At 41.4% G+C, this 12,675-nt stretch overlaps 1 protein-coding gene across 1 annotated transcript in view; it reads left to right on the forward strand.

The window, feature by feature from the left end:
• KIF13B (kinesin family member 13B) overlaps positions 1 to 12,675 on the forward strand; it is a 123,777-nt gene that overhangs the window by 59,226 nt on the left and 51,876 nt on the right. The window contains 3 exon segments of the mRNA XM_030945113.1: positions 2,576 to 2,788; positions 7,532 to 7,642; positions 10,695 to 10,829. Of these exon segments, the coding sequence (XP_030800973.1) occupies positions 2,576 to 2,788; positions 7,532 to 7,642; positions 10,695 to 10,829 (459 nt within the window).

The raw sequence follows: 12,675 nt of genomic DNA on the forward strand, positions 1-12,675 counted from the left end.
ACCCCAACAAGGGAAGAGATGAGAATCTTGACTCTGTGTTTCTGAAGGCTGATTTATTATTTTATTATATATATTATATTAAAAGAAAATTATATATTAAAACTATGCTAAAAGAATAGAAGAAAAGATTTCATCAGAAAGCTAGCAAGGAATGATAATAAAATCTTGTGACTGACCAGAGAGTCCGAGGCGGCTGGACTGTGATTGGCCATTAATTAAAAACAACCACATGAGGCCAATCAAAGATGCACCTGTTGCATTCCACAGCAGCAGATAATCATTGCTTACATTTCCTTTCTGAGGCCTCTCAGCTTCTCAGGAGAAAAGATCCCAATGAAAGGATTTTTCATAAAATATGTCCGTGACAGTGGGCTGAGCTTTCTCCCTGTCTTTCAACTTGTAATTGTGATACCAAAGCAGACTAAATGTGTTCTAACTGCAGGAATATCTGTCATGGAGTGTCTCTCCACAAATCTGAGAAATCACTTCAGGAGACCTCAAGATCTGACACTTTTTGCTTAATTTTGTTGAGGATTTTAGACAAAGTGCAAAGTGAAAAATATCATTGCTTGGGCAGTGGCATCACGTTATGTGCAAGGAGCACAATAGTTTTGTCAGTTCTGTAACTTCTGGTTTTTATCAAATTGTATTGGTACAAACATCTTGTTTTCCCATGTTATTCAGAAGCCTGGTGGCTGCTATTAAAGATACAGTTTCTGAGCTCTACATTTTGAATTGTTTTCACAGTAATCTTGCTGCTAGAGGAGAAAAAGCTAGTTAATTCTTAAAAATAACTTATTTATTTCCATTCTGTCTCTCTAACACATGCAAGCCCAGCCTTGCCAGGCTGGTTTACAGACTCTTTTCACTAATGAATGGCTGATTTGCTATTTTTTCACCTTTCTTGCTTATCATTTAAGAAACCAGTGAAATCAGCACATGGGTTTTATACATAAAACTTTATCAGACAGTCTGGCATTGGGCTTGAATTGCTACAAGAGGGACTTTGCCCAGTTTATAATGGGTGTATTGTGGGTTCTGGTGTATCACTGTTACAGCGTTCTCAGCTGCCTCTGCAGCAGAGCTGCAATTCAAATAATGAATTCATCCTATTTTGGAGCTAATTCGTGCAGTGAAGGACATTCCCAAAGTGCAAACAGTTAAGGTTGGATTTGGAAGGGGAGTACCTGGCCAGCTCCCTGCCAAACTCCAGCTTTTTATGCAGAGCAGGAATTGCAGTTGCAGGGTGTCATTCCTAATTTTTGGCCAGGAAATCCCATGGAATGATTCATTAGTGCTCCTGTTAGTCTTAAAGTTTTCAGTTAAAAAAACATTTCTGTGGTACAGAGGGGACCCTCCCAAGCCATGGATTAATTTAGAATAAACACTGGCTAATCCTTGGATGAGTAAAGTCATGGTGAGATCAGTCAGCAAGCTGTTCTTTGCTGCTGATTTCTGTAGAAATACACTTACCTGCCTGTGCTGTGTTGAACACTATAAATATACAAAGATTTATGTTTCATGTGAGTTCCATGCCCTTTTGCATGACCAGGGACAGCCAAGTGCTGCCAACAGCCTGACTGCTGTCAAACTGGTTTAGGCATCACGCAGCCAAAAGGAGAGTCTTGGGGAAATACTTAAAGGGGCATTTTAATGATTGCTGGGGAAAGCTCCACGTGTGTTTTGGAACTGAAATGGTTTGACAAGCAGCTAATGCAGTCAGATTGTTCTAATGGCAATGCCTGACCTACATTTCATGGGTTATTGAAGATGAAAATTAAGAGCGTGGTTTGTCTCAGAAAGGGATATTGGGTTAAAAACAAACAAACAAACAAAAAAAACCTCACCCCAAAATTCCAAACAAACCAAAGTAACCAAACTGCCAAACAGAAAAAAAGAGTGCTGCACAATTTAAACCAGAATATTTTTTCTTCATGTATCTGTATTTGGCTGAAATTGTAAACCATAATCTTATGGTCAATAAAAAAATTGAATCCTTCATTCCTTGCTTCCTTCCTTGTTTCATGCCCTTCTTCTCTCTCAACCAAATTCCAGGAGGGTAATTTCTTACATAACTCAGTTTAGATTTGTGAGTTGTGCCAGTGGGAGTAAAGGAAGGGCTCCAATCTGAATGTTTATAGGAGTAAAATCAGCTATATTGTTTATGAACAGATATCTCAGTAATTTATTTCTTGAAGACATCTGTCTTCTGGTCTTTAAAATGAGGCAATCTGGATTCATCATGTTTTTTCCTGAGCTCCCTCAGTGGCATCTGAGAAGCTCAGTGCTGAAGTGTTTACATTTTGGTTTGTAAACCTAAGCAGAAAACATAGAAAGAAAACTTTGAATCCTTTACCAAGCCCTGTAAAGCCCAAAACAGGGCCTTTTTCTTGGTTCCTGTTGAAAATAAAAAAGCCAAGAATGCCGAAATCCAAGAACGACATTTCCCAAACGAGCTTTGAAAAAGCAAACATTGAAAATCGCAACCTTTTCTTAACTCGCACGGCTTAAACTCTTAACCCAACAAACCAAAACAAAAATATTGATTCTAAACCACCCCTCCCAAACCTTCCAGGACAGCCTTGGGGGCAACAGCAAGACGGCCATGGTGGCCACGGTGAGCCCCGCGGCCGACAACTACGACGAGACGCTGTCGACGCTGCGCTACGCAGACAGGGCCAAGAACATCGTCAACCACGCCGTGGTCAACGAGGACCCCAACGCCCGCATCATCCGCGAGCTGCGCGAGGAGGTGGAGAAGCTGCGGGAGCAGCTCACCAAGGCTGAGGTACAAACCTGAGCCTTGCAAATCAGAAACTCCCCCCCCCAGGCTCAGCTGGCTCTACAGAAGGAATTTGTCTTGGTTTGATAGACAGGTGTCTGCAAAGGAAGGCAGGAGCTTACCTTGAAATGGGAAATGTAAACACTCTCCCTCTGAATTGTTACGGTTTTGAAATTAGGGGGCTCTCAGGCAAAGATATGGAGTAGGAGTAACAGTTCTTTACTAGGAAAATGAAATACAGATGCAATAGTACAAAAAGAAAACACTACTGACAGAGTCAGAATATGAACTGAGACCCTGTAGAGCTTAGCCAGCTCTGCAGAAAGATTTTGTCTTGGTTTGAAGACAGGTGTCTGCTAAGGAAGACAGGAGCATCCCTTGAAATGGAGAATGTAAACTCCTTCCCTCTGAATTGTTATGGTTTTGGATTTAAGGGGCTCTCAGGCAAAGATATGGAGTAGGAGTAACAGTTCTTTACTAGGAAAATTTAAAAGAAATACAAATATAATAGTACAAAAAGAAAATACTACTGACAGAGTCAGAATACGACCTGACACAATGTAGAGCATTGCCAGTTCTACAGAAGGATTTTCTGTTGGTTTGAAAAGACAGGTGTCTGCTAAGGAAGGCAGGAGAGTCCCTTGAAATGGAGAATGTAAACTCCTTCCCTCTGAATTGTTATGGTTTTGAAATTAAGGGGCTCTCAGGCAAAGATATGGGAACAGAAATAACAGTTCTTTACTAGGAAAATGAAAAAAAAACCATAAATGCAATAGTACAAAAAGAAAATACTACTGACAGAGTCAGAATATGAACTGACACCCCGTTGTTCAGTGTGTTGGTAGCAGTCCAATTAAATGGTGGCTGCAGCCCTCCTGGAGTGGCAGATGTGGTTCTCCTGGAGAAGGGTACAGTTTTCCTCTGAAGGTCTAGTGGTGGTGTAGATAGGCCTGGTCCTCCTCAGGGAATCCAGTGAAGCAAGCTGCTCCTCTGGAAATCCAGTGGGAAAAGGTTGCCTGTGGTGTTCCAAACCTCAGATTATAGCCAGGTAGGAATGTTTGGCTCCTGGGTGGAGCATCTCCCAATGGGATGATGGAATTTTATCAGCCATGCAGTCACACTAAATGGCCCATTAACAGCAGAGATCTCCTGGAAGGAGGATTGGTTGTGGAATAGATAAAGAAAACTGCCCAATTAACAGAAGGTAACTGCCCCACCTCTAACAGATGGCAATAGAATCACACCCCCAGCCACATCTTGTAACCTAAGACAGAATTCCATGAGGGAATGTTGCAGGGTGTCCAAGGGATGCTTCCATCTCCCTTTATATAACATTTTTACATTTTTCCATGTGTCCATCTTGAAACACAGACATTCATTGAGATGCTGAGCACCTTGCTGAGCATTCTTGGTTTTACTCTGTGAAGGAGAGGACATGGAGGCATGGATAGTTCCAGTTCAAACTGGGTGATTTTTAGGCAGAGCTCTGCTGATCTATTTTAAGAATTCAGCATGACCACATCCTGTGAGATGTGACTTTAGTTAAATAAAGTTTTCTTGCCCGTTTTGGAGCTGCTGTTAAATCTCTCACAGGCACTAGGCAATATCTCTCTACAGCTCCCTGAAGGGAAGTTGTAGCCCCAGGTGGGGTCGGTCTCTTCCCCCAGACAAGCAGTGACAGGATGGGAGGACGCAGCCTTAAGCTGCACCAGGGGAAATTTAAGCTGAAATTAGGAAAAAATTCTTCACAAGAAAGAGTGATTGAGCATTGGAATGAGCTGCCCATGGAGTGGTGGAGTCACCATCCCTGGACGTGTTTAAAAAAATACTGGATGTGGCACTCAGTGCCATGGATTAGTTGATCAGGTGCTGTTAGGTCATAGATTGGACTCTGTGATCTTCAAGGTCTTTTCCAACCTATTCTGTGATTGCTTCTGCAGTGAAATTTCAAGAGAAACATGGTCTAAATGTTAGATGAAGGCCAAGAATTAGTGTAATTCTGAGTTCTGTTTCCAAAGGGACAGACCAATGGTGATGTAATCCCTGTGGTTTGCAGTTCTGAAAAATTATGATTACAACATTTGCATCATGAGGTATGCAGGGAATGCTGGCTGTGATGCTGCAAATGACTTGTGCATTTTGGACTCTTCTTATTTGAGCTGCCTAATGTGCTAAGCATCCACTGTGTGTGGATCAGTTTCTTTAAGGTGTCTCAAGTTAAATATCATAATATTAAATATCTAAAAATTCCTCTAAAATATCAGCCACAGACTTAACAGTACTCAGAGAGCTGCAAGTAATCCCCATTTGTTTCATTTTTTAGTATTACTCCCAAAATAATGGCAGCTGTCCAAAGTAATGAAGTAGTGTTTCCTAAGGATGAAATAATAAATATTTCATTTCCCAAGTATTAAAATCCCACCCTAGTCATCCCAGTGGCATTGACAAAGAGCAGGGAAAAGCCAGAGCAATTTGCTGTTAAGAGGCTGCACAGTAAAGGTCAAACCCCGCATTCACAGCCTTGTGCTCCTTTCAGTTCATTACATTTGTTGCCCATCTAATTGTTCATCCAGAAATGTGCATAAATAACTTCCTGAAGTGAACAAAAGCACTGACTCATTATGACAGGTTACATTTTCAAAGCTCATTTCCAGATACAGAAGTTGCCAAGTTGTGGGGTTTGGGTTTTATTTGCTTTTTGGTGTCAGTGTCCTTTTCTCTCCTGAACAACCAGGACAAAACTTGACAGTTGACTTTCTCTTCACAGAGTATGGAATTATCCTCTTTTCCCCTTTTCTTTTATAATCCACGCATTTTGATTGTCTTTTTGTTGGAATTAGCATCATGTTTTAATTTGTCTGTGCCAAGACCACCAGCTTAAACTTCCTGAGCTGGGAGTTCACCTGCTTCCAGCAGAGAAGCAGCCTGTGGGTCTGGGACCCATTTCTTTGGGGTTTATTTGGGCATTGTAGGCAATGAGGAGAGTTACCCAGGTTATTGTGCAGCTGAAATGTGTGAAAATGCTCACTTATTGTCCAAAGAAATGGACAAATTAAACTTTAAGAGTATCTGGGCTTCATCATTCTGCCCTGGTAGTGTCCACCCCTTTGCCCTGATCATTTTTGCTGGTATTATGAATTTTTGTTTGGGAAATTGCTTTGGCTTCACTTCCCTTCCTGTGTGGAATTCACAGAATCATGGAGTGGTTTTGGATTGGGAAAGACCTTAAAGCTCATCCAGTGCCACCCCCTGCCATGGGCAGGGACACCTTCCACTATCCCAGGTTGCTCCAAGCCCCATCCAGCCTGGCCTTGGACACTTCCAGGGATCCAGGAGCAGCCACAGCTTCTCTGGGCAGCCTGTGCCAGGGCCTCACCACCCTCCCAGCCAGGAATTCCTTCCCAATATCCCATCCAATCCTGCCCTCTGTCCATGGGAAGCCATTCCCCTTTGTCCCTCCAGACCCTTGTCCAAAGTCCTTCTCCCTTTAACCCCATATTTAGGTATTTAAAGCAGAAAAAGCCCACACAGGACACATCAGCTGACAGTTCCTAGACTGTTGTGTCTTGAGGCAGAGGAAACTCCTGTCTTAAAACAGGATTTTCCAATCCTGGCACTTGCTCCTTTTCTTGAAGGAACTGCAGCGTAATGAGGCCACTCTTTGATCTGGATTCCTGTGAGGAGTTTTGGGTTTGTGGTAAGGAAATGTCTGATGCTGGAGGACGATGCTCCCATTGTTTAATTGGTATTGCATAAATGCCAACCAGCCAAACCCATGTTCCTCATTAGCAGTAATGAAATAATGACATGAGGAAGTCCACAGGCTTTTTGAGCAAGGTTTGTAGAGGAGGAAATATCAGTATGGAGATGGAAGTTTAAAAATCATAGAATATTTTGAGTTGGAAGGGACCTTTTAAAGCTCTTCTAGACCAGCCCCCTGCCATGGAACACCTTCCACTATCCCAGGGTGCTCCCAGCTCCATCCAGCATGGCTTTGGACATTTCCAGGGATGGGGGGATGCTGCTACTCTTTCAGTTTTTGGGGTGTTTGATGGGTGGCTGTGGGAGTATCTTCTTAAGGAAGTCTGTATTTAGAACATGGGCCTTTGAATATTTCACCAGGCAAAATTAGAGCTGTGGCAAATTAGCAAGAAAATTGAATTTCAGTGTCCAGAAGCACATTGTAAAGCTTCCTTTTGTATTCACTCTGTAAACTGCATCTAGAAATGCAGAGGTGCATAACCAGAAGAGCTGCATTTTTTCCTAGAAATAGAAAAAATAATGCATCAGGCCATTTAAAAATGAGCAATAAAAACATTTTGGTGGCATGGCAGCGTACTGAGATGTGAGGCGTCATTTTGAGAGTTTGACAGCTGAGGGGACATAGCCAGAGCAGCAGGATCTTTAAAAAACAAAACTAGTTTTGGTATGAGTCACTTGGAATGTAGAGATAAGATTAATTTCTGTGTGAGTATCTTTGTGCAAAGCTGCCAGTATCGTGTAATTGGTTTGTGTTGAAGCACATAAACTCCACATTAACATCTGTACTTGTAACTAATTAAAGAACTTTTAGGTGGATTCTGCTTTTACGTGCAATGTGTGTTTTTAAGACCCCTTTGCTTACTGCTAAGTGTGCCTTGAAAAATGAGTCATGTTGCCTTTATTCATTCCCCCATCTGTGTGGCTGCAGAGGGAAAAAACACAGAGCACAACAAGCTTTTCTTGTTTCATTTGCTTTTATTCCTGCAGGCTATGAAATCACCAGAATTAAAAGAACGATTGGAGGAATCAGAAAAGTTGATTCAGGAGATGACCGTGACCTGGGAAGAAAAATTACGAAAAACTGAGGAGATAGCTCAGGTTTGCTGCTTTCTTTCCTCCTTCCCTGCCCCCATTTTTTATGAAAAATAGGTTTGTTTTCTTTGTCTGTCAGTTCATAGAGGTTGTCTGAGTCTCTCCCCACATTTATGGGTAAGTAGGTCAAGCTTGCTGCCCTTTTGAAAAGCTTCACTTAATTCCTGTGATAGATGGGTGCCTCCCAGATTACCACTGCAGTGACAATAATAAATTGTCACTGTATGCAAATGGAGAAGTTATTTAACAAAAAAAATAAAATAATCCACAGATGAGAGGATTACAGGGGTTTTTATATTCTTCAGGCAGTAAAATTGTTTGTGAAGAGGGAGCATTGAGAGCATTCAGTGCAAGGTTATGGACTGAGTGCCTCAATGCACCAGGCAAAGGGTATTCAGAATGATAAAAAATGGAGCTATTGAGGATTTCTGTGTGTTTTAATAGCTCCTAAACTGATATTTAGGGCCTCAGACCATAACTGGAGATGATTACCTTGGAAAAATGATGCAGGTCACCATGGTTGTTGCATGACACTCCTGGTTCTTCCTACACGAATGCTGATGTATATATTTGCAGAAGGGAGCTTAGGAGGGGGAGGACTGTGGGGAGGTGATGAATAGTGTGTAATAAATAAGGGGAGAATGGAGCCTCTGGTACAAAGCCCTCTTGTAGATGCCACAACCAGAATAGACTCTGTTGACTTTGGTTTTAAAGATCCATTGTAAGAAGTGCTGCCTGTGACTGTGAGGGCTTCCTGCTTTTCAGTGCAATTCCTCCTTGTGTATAAGGGTGGAAAAAAAATAAAATAAAAAATAATAATAGTAAAAAAATCCTGCTTTTATCCTACACAATAGTTTCTAGGCTTTGTATGTGTGAGGAGGTTGAAAAACTGAAGTAGTGGGTTCAGCTCTTCAGACTAAATGTGCCTTAATGTCTGCTTTTTAGCTCTCTGCCTTTCTGTCTCTGAATTCCATTCTGGTAGGATGTTTCAGAGCTGGGAGTTTCATGAGCCTTGAAAATGTTTTTTTTTTCCCCAAAGGAGGGATCAGGACAAGTGTTCGTGCAGCACAGGCTGTTCCAGGACTGTCTGGAAGTCAGTGGAAGCCACTCTGTCACTCCCCTCCTCACCTGGACAGGGCAGAGAAGGTGTAACAGAAGGTTCCTGGTCCAGATAAGGACAGGGAGAGATAAATCATCCATTGCTGTCACAGCCAAAACTGATTTGACTGGGAAAAATTAGTTTAATTTGTTACCAATCAGATCAGAGTAGGGTAATGAGAAATAAAAATTAAATCTTAAAACACCTTCTCCCCTCTTCTCCTTTTTTCCCAGGCTCAACTTCACTCTTGTTTTTGTATTTCCTGCCCCCAAGTGGGACAGGGATATAGGGAAAGGGGGCTGTGCTCTGTTCTCCACATGTTGTATTTGCTGCTTTTTCATCTCTCTGTCAAATTGTGTCAGGGTAGACAGGAAGGATGGAGGGATGTTTGTAAATCTTTGAGGAAAGGATGATTCCTGATAGACAGCAAGGACCATCAAAGAGGCATCAATAAGAGTTCAAAGCCTTAAACACCAGCCACATGAACAGGCAATTTTTCACATTTTCAGTGAAAAATTTCAGTGAAAAATTTCATCATTTGGCATAATTTTAATGTTTTTTTCAGCGTTTAAGGTAATTAACATTAGACCTTGAGAAAAAAATTAACAGGAACTGGCTCTTTTTCTCTCGGTTAATCCTTTGAGATTCACATTTGTGAGCCAAGTTCTCCTTAGGGCAACATGTGCTTTATCTCTGCAGATAATGAGGATTTTTGTGAACTTCAGAGCCTGGCACTGGTGATCGGAAGAGAGATCTTTGACATCACACTGCAGTTTCTCCTCTGTTCTTTGTTTTCTCTCTCTCTCTCACACACACACATGACTTTCCCTTACAAGGACATCATGTTGGTTTGTAAGCCTGTGTGGAGACAGGGAGCAGAAAATCAAGAGCGAGTTGTGCCATTTCTTTGCAATTTTAATCTTGATTAGACCTGGTACAATTGAGCAGGGAATGATCCGGAATATTGTGACATACTCCGTTTTTAAATAAAAAGCACACTGATAGGTAAAGATAAACATTCCAGGATTATTCCTACATTATCTGATCTCATTTTTTAAAAGTCTCAGCAGCACTGGGAAAGCACTGTAGGTCTCTTGTATGTTTTTTTACTTATTAATTTCACCCTCTCCTGTTTCTGCTTCCCCCAGTAATCCTGCGAGGACCCTCCTATATTTATTTCTAAGTTTTTTGTTGTTGTTGCTGCAGACAGCGAGTCTCACTTCAGTTTCTCTCTGCTCCTGGGAACAATTCTCAACTTTTTTATCCCAGTGGATTTTTTTTTTTTTTGGTAGAAGAATCCCTTTCTGTTTCTAAGTCAGAAATGTTTAATGTTCCTTTTTCACTGTTCTGGTCTCACCCAAACCCTTTCCTTTGAGAGATGGACATTTTTGCACAGTAATGCTTTGTTAGGCATTTCTATGAAGTCTTTTGACAAGAACAAAACACCATCCAAAATGCTGCTATTCTTGTTCAGCAGGAAGTGTTCTTTGCATTACTTAAATAGCAGGTTGCCAGTTTTTTGTCATTTTGATTGCTCTGGAACAAAGGATAGACATGGAGCTTGCCTTGGCAAGGATTTAACTTAACTTCTTGCTTTTTAGCTGGAAAGGGAGAATAAAGGGCTCTAGAGATGGCTTTGTGGTAGCATTTTGCCGTTCCAGTGAGGTCATGGAGATGCTCTGCAGTGCTGCAGGAGGCTGCTCCCAGCTGCTTTCATTTCCCACCGGGAATATGGGAATGTGTGGGACCAAAGCACGGAGCCACAGGAGGAATCACAGATACCCCTGAGCAGAGCTTGGTACAACTGAACCTGCTGTGCCTCACCTGTTGCAGAAGAAAGAATTTCCTGTTCTAGAAGTATCAATCCATCATTTTTGCCTGGTGGCTCCTGCAGATGGGAATGGATTTCAGAATGTTTGGGCATCAGTCAGCTCAGTTTTGATGGCTGCTCTCTTCCAGGAGCGTCAGAAACAGCTGGAAAGCCTTGGCATATCCCTGCAGTCCTCTGGAATAAAAGTTGGGGATAATAAATGCTTCCTGGTTAATTTGAATGCAGATCCTGCTCTCAATGAACTCCTGGTGTACTATTTAAAGGTAAAAATACATCTTTGTATATAAAAATTTTGTAATTTCAGGCCTCTAAATCGTTTGGCAGAGGTGTACTTGGAGAGTTCTATAAAACTGTATATCTAAAAATATTAAGGTTTTTATGAGTACAACCTTTTTATTTCAAATGTAATTCTGTGTAGCACAGGATAAGTTTGGGGATTTGATGTTTTTGTTTGTTTTAGTTTTCTTCGGCGTTTTTTAGAAGAAATTTAGACATGTTCTTTTTGAGAAACTGTCTCCTGTTCTGGGATAAGGTTTTTTTGTTCATTGGGTTTTTTTATGTAAAATTTCACAAGCTTTTACCCATGAAATTGTTTTATATGAAAGTTGGGCATATCAGTAGTCAGCTTCTCTGTGTGTAGTCTAAATTCTGGCTGCTGTCTTCAGTTTATGAAATGCATTTTTAATCCTCTTCATGCAACTTGCCAGAAGTGAAAAACAAGTTCTGTTCTGCCTCAGCACTTCAGATGTGCAGACCCTGTTTCTGATATTAACCATCAAACACATTATGTGACTTTTTCACTCTGTGCTGAAATATTTGGGCAGTTTATTGTGGCTTTTACACACTCTAGATGGAGGACTTAGGAGGAGAAGCAAGGTACAACCATTTTAAAGTCACATCTTGGAGTGCAAATTCTAAAAATTTTGCAGCGAATGTCAGCAGTTTGAGCTTCACATTAAATCATTCTGTTCCCTTTGAAGTGGGGTAGTAACTCTCAAAACAGCCACAAAATCAGCAATTAAGCTGAAAGAGGGTTTTGGTTTAGTCAGTCTTAGGAAATATCTGATCCTCTTTTATATCAGCCGTCGTGGCTCTGTGATATCTCAATAGAAACAAAGGAAACATTTTTGCATGTTGTATCTGCTAAAAAAAGCACATTAAAAAGGAGAAAGGAGCTGAGGTTTTGGGAGAGGTTGACTCTTTCCCAGACAACTTGCACATAAAAGTCCAGAGTGTGACTCAGCTGCTAAATCACTGACAGATACTGGGACAGATCCCACTTTGTCCCCGTGGTCACTGGGAACAAGGACAAGAGTGGGACAAAGCCTTTGCCCATCAGTACCAACAGAAAGGTCTCAGGTGGTTCTTTGTTCTTTTCCTTTGAAAACTCCATGGGGTAGATTTTGTCTCCTTCAATTAATCTTTGTTATTTTTTTAATAAGTCAGATTTGTCTTTCCCCTGGGGAATTTTGGTGTAAAAATCCCTGTGCCTTGAAATTATTGTGATAAAATTTCTTGCAGCTGTTTTTCCTAAAATCCTGAGTTTTAACTCTCTTGTTTCTCAGAATATTTGCACACTCTCTCTGAGCTCTGTGTGTGCTCCAGGTCCTTCAAGGACTGAGGAACAACCTGAATTGACCTGTCTAAACTGTTAAATCTATTTCTCAAAAATTGCTTGGAGATGCCTAAAAAAGAGATTTCTGTCCCAAAAGGAGGATCCAGCCTTAGCAGTGGTGGAGTCCCCATCCCTGGAGGGATTTAAAAGCCTTGTGCAGGTGGCACTTGGGGACATGGGGCAGTGGTGGCCTTGGCTGTGCTGGGGGATGCTTGGATGGTTTTAAAGTGTTTTTTCCAACCTCAGAAATTTGATTTGTGGGGTGATCCTTCATCTTCCAAATCCCCCTCACCTTGAGTATCCAGGAATTGCCTGAGCTGTTGCTGATCTAGGTGGAACCTCCATAACCACCATGGATCAGCCACTGAGAGCCTCTCTAAATTCCTGCCTGAAGTCCTTTATTCCTTTGGCTTCTACAACATTCTGAGGCACTGGATTCCCCCATTAAATCAAAATTCCCTTCATTTTCACGTTTAACTGTTACCCGTAAACTT

The sequence above is a fragment of the Camarhynchus parvulus genome, chromosome 3 (genome assembly GCF_901933205.1).
Source record: "Camarhynchus parvulus chromosome 3, STF_HiC, whole genome shotgun sequence".
NCBI classification, from domain to species: Eukaryota; Metazoa; Chordata; class Aves; order Passeriformes; family Thraupidae; genus Camarhynchus; species Camarhynchus parvulus.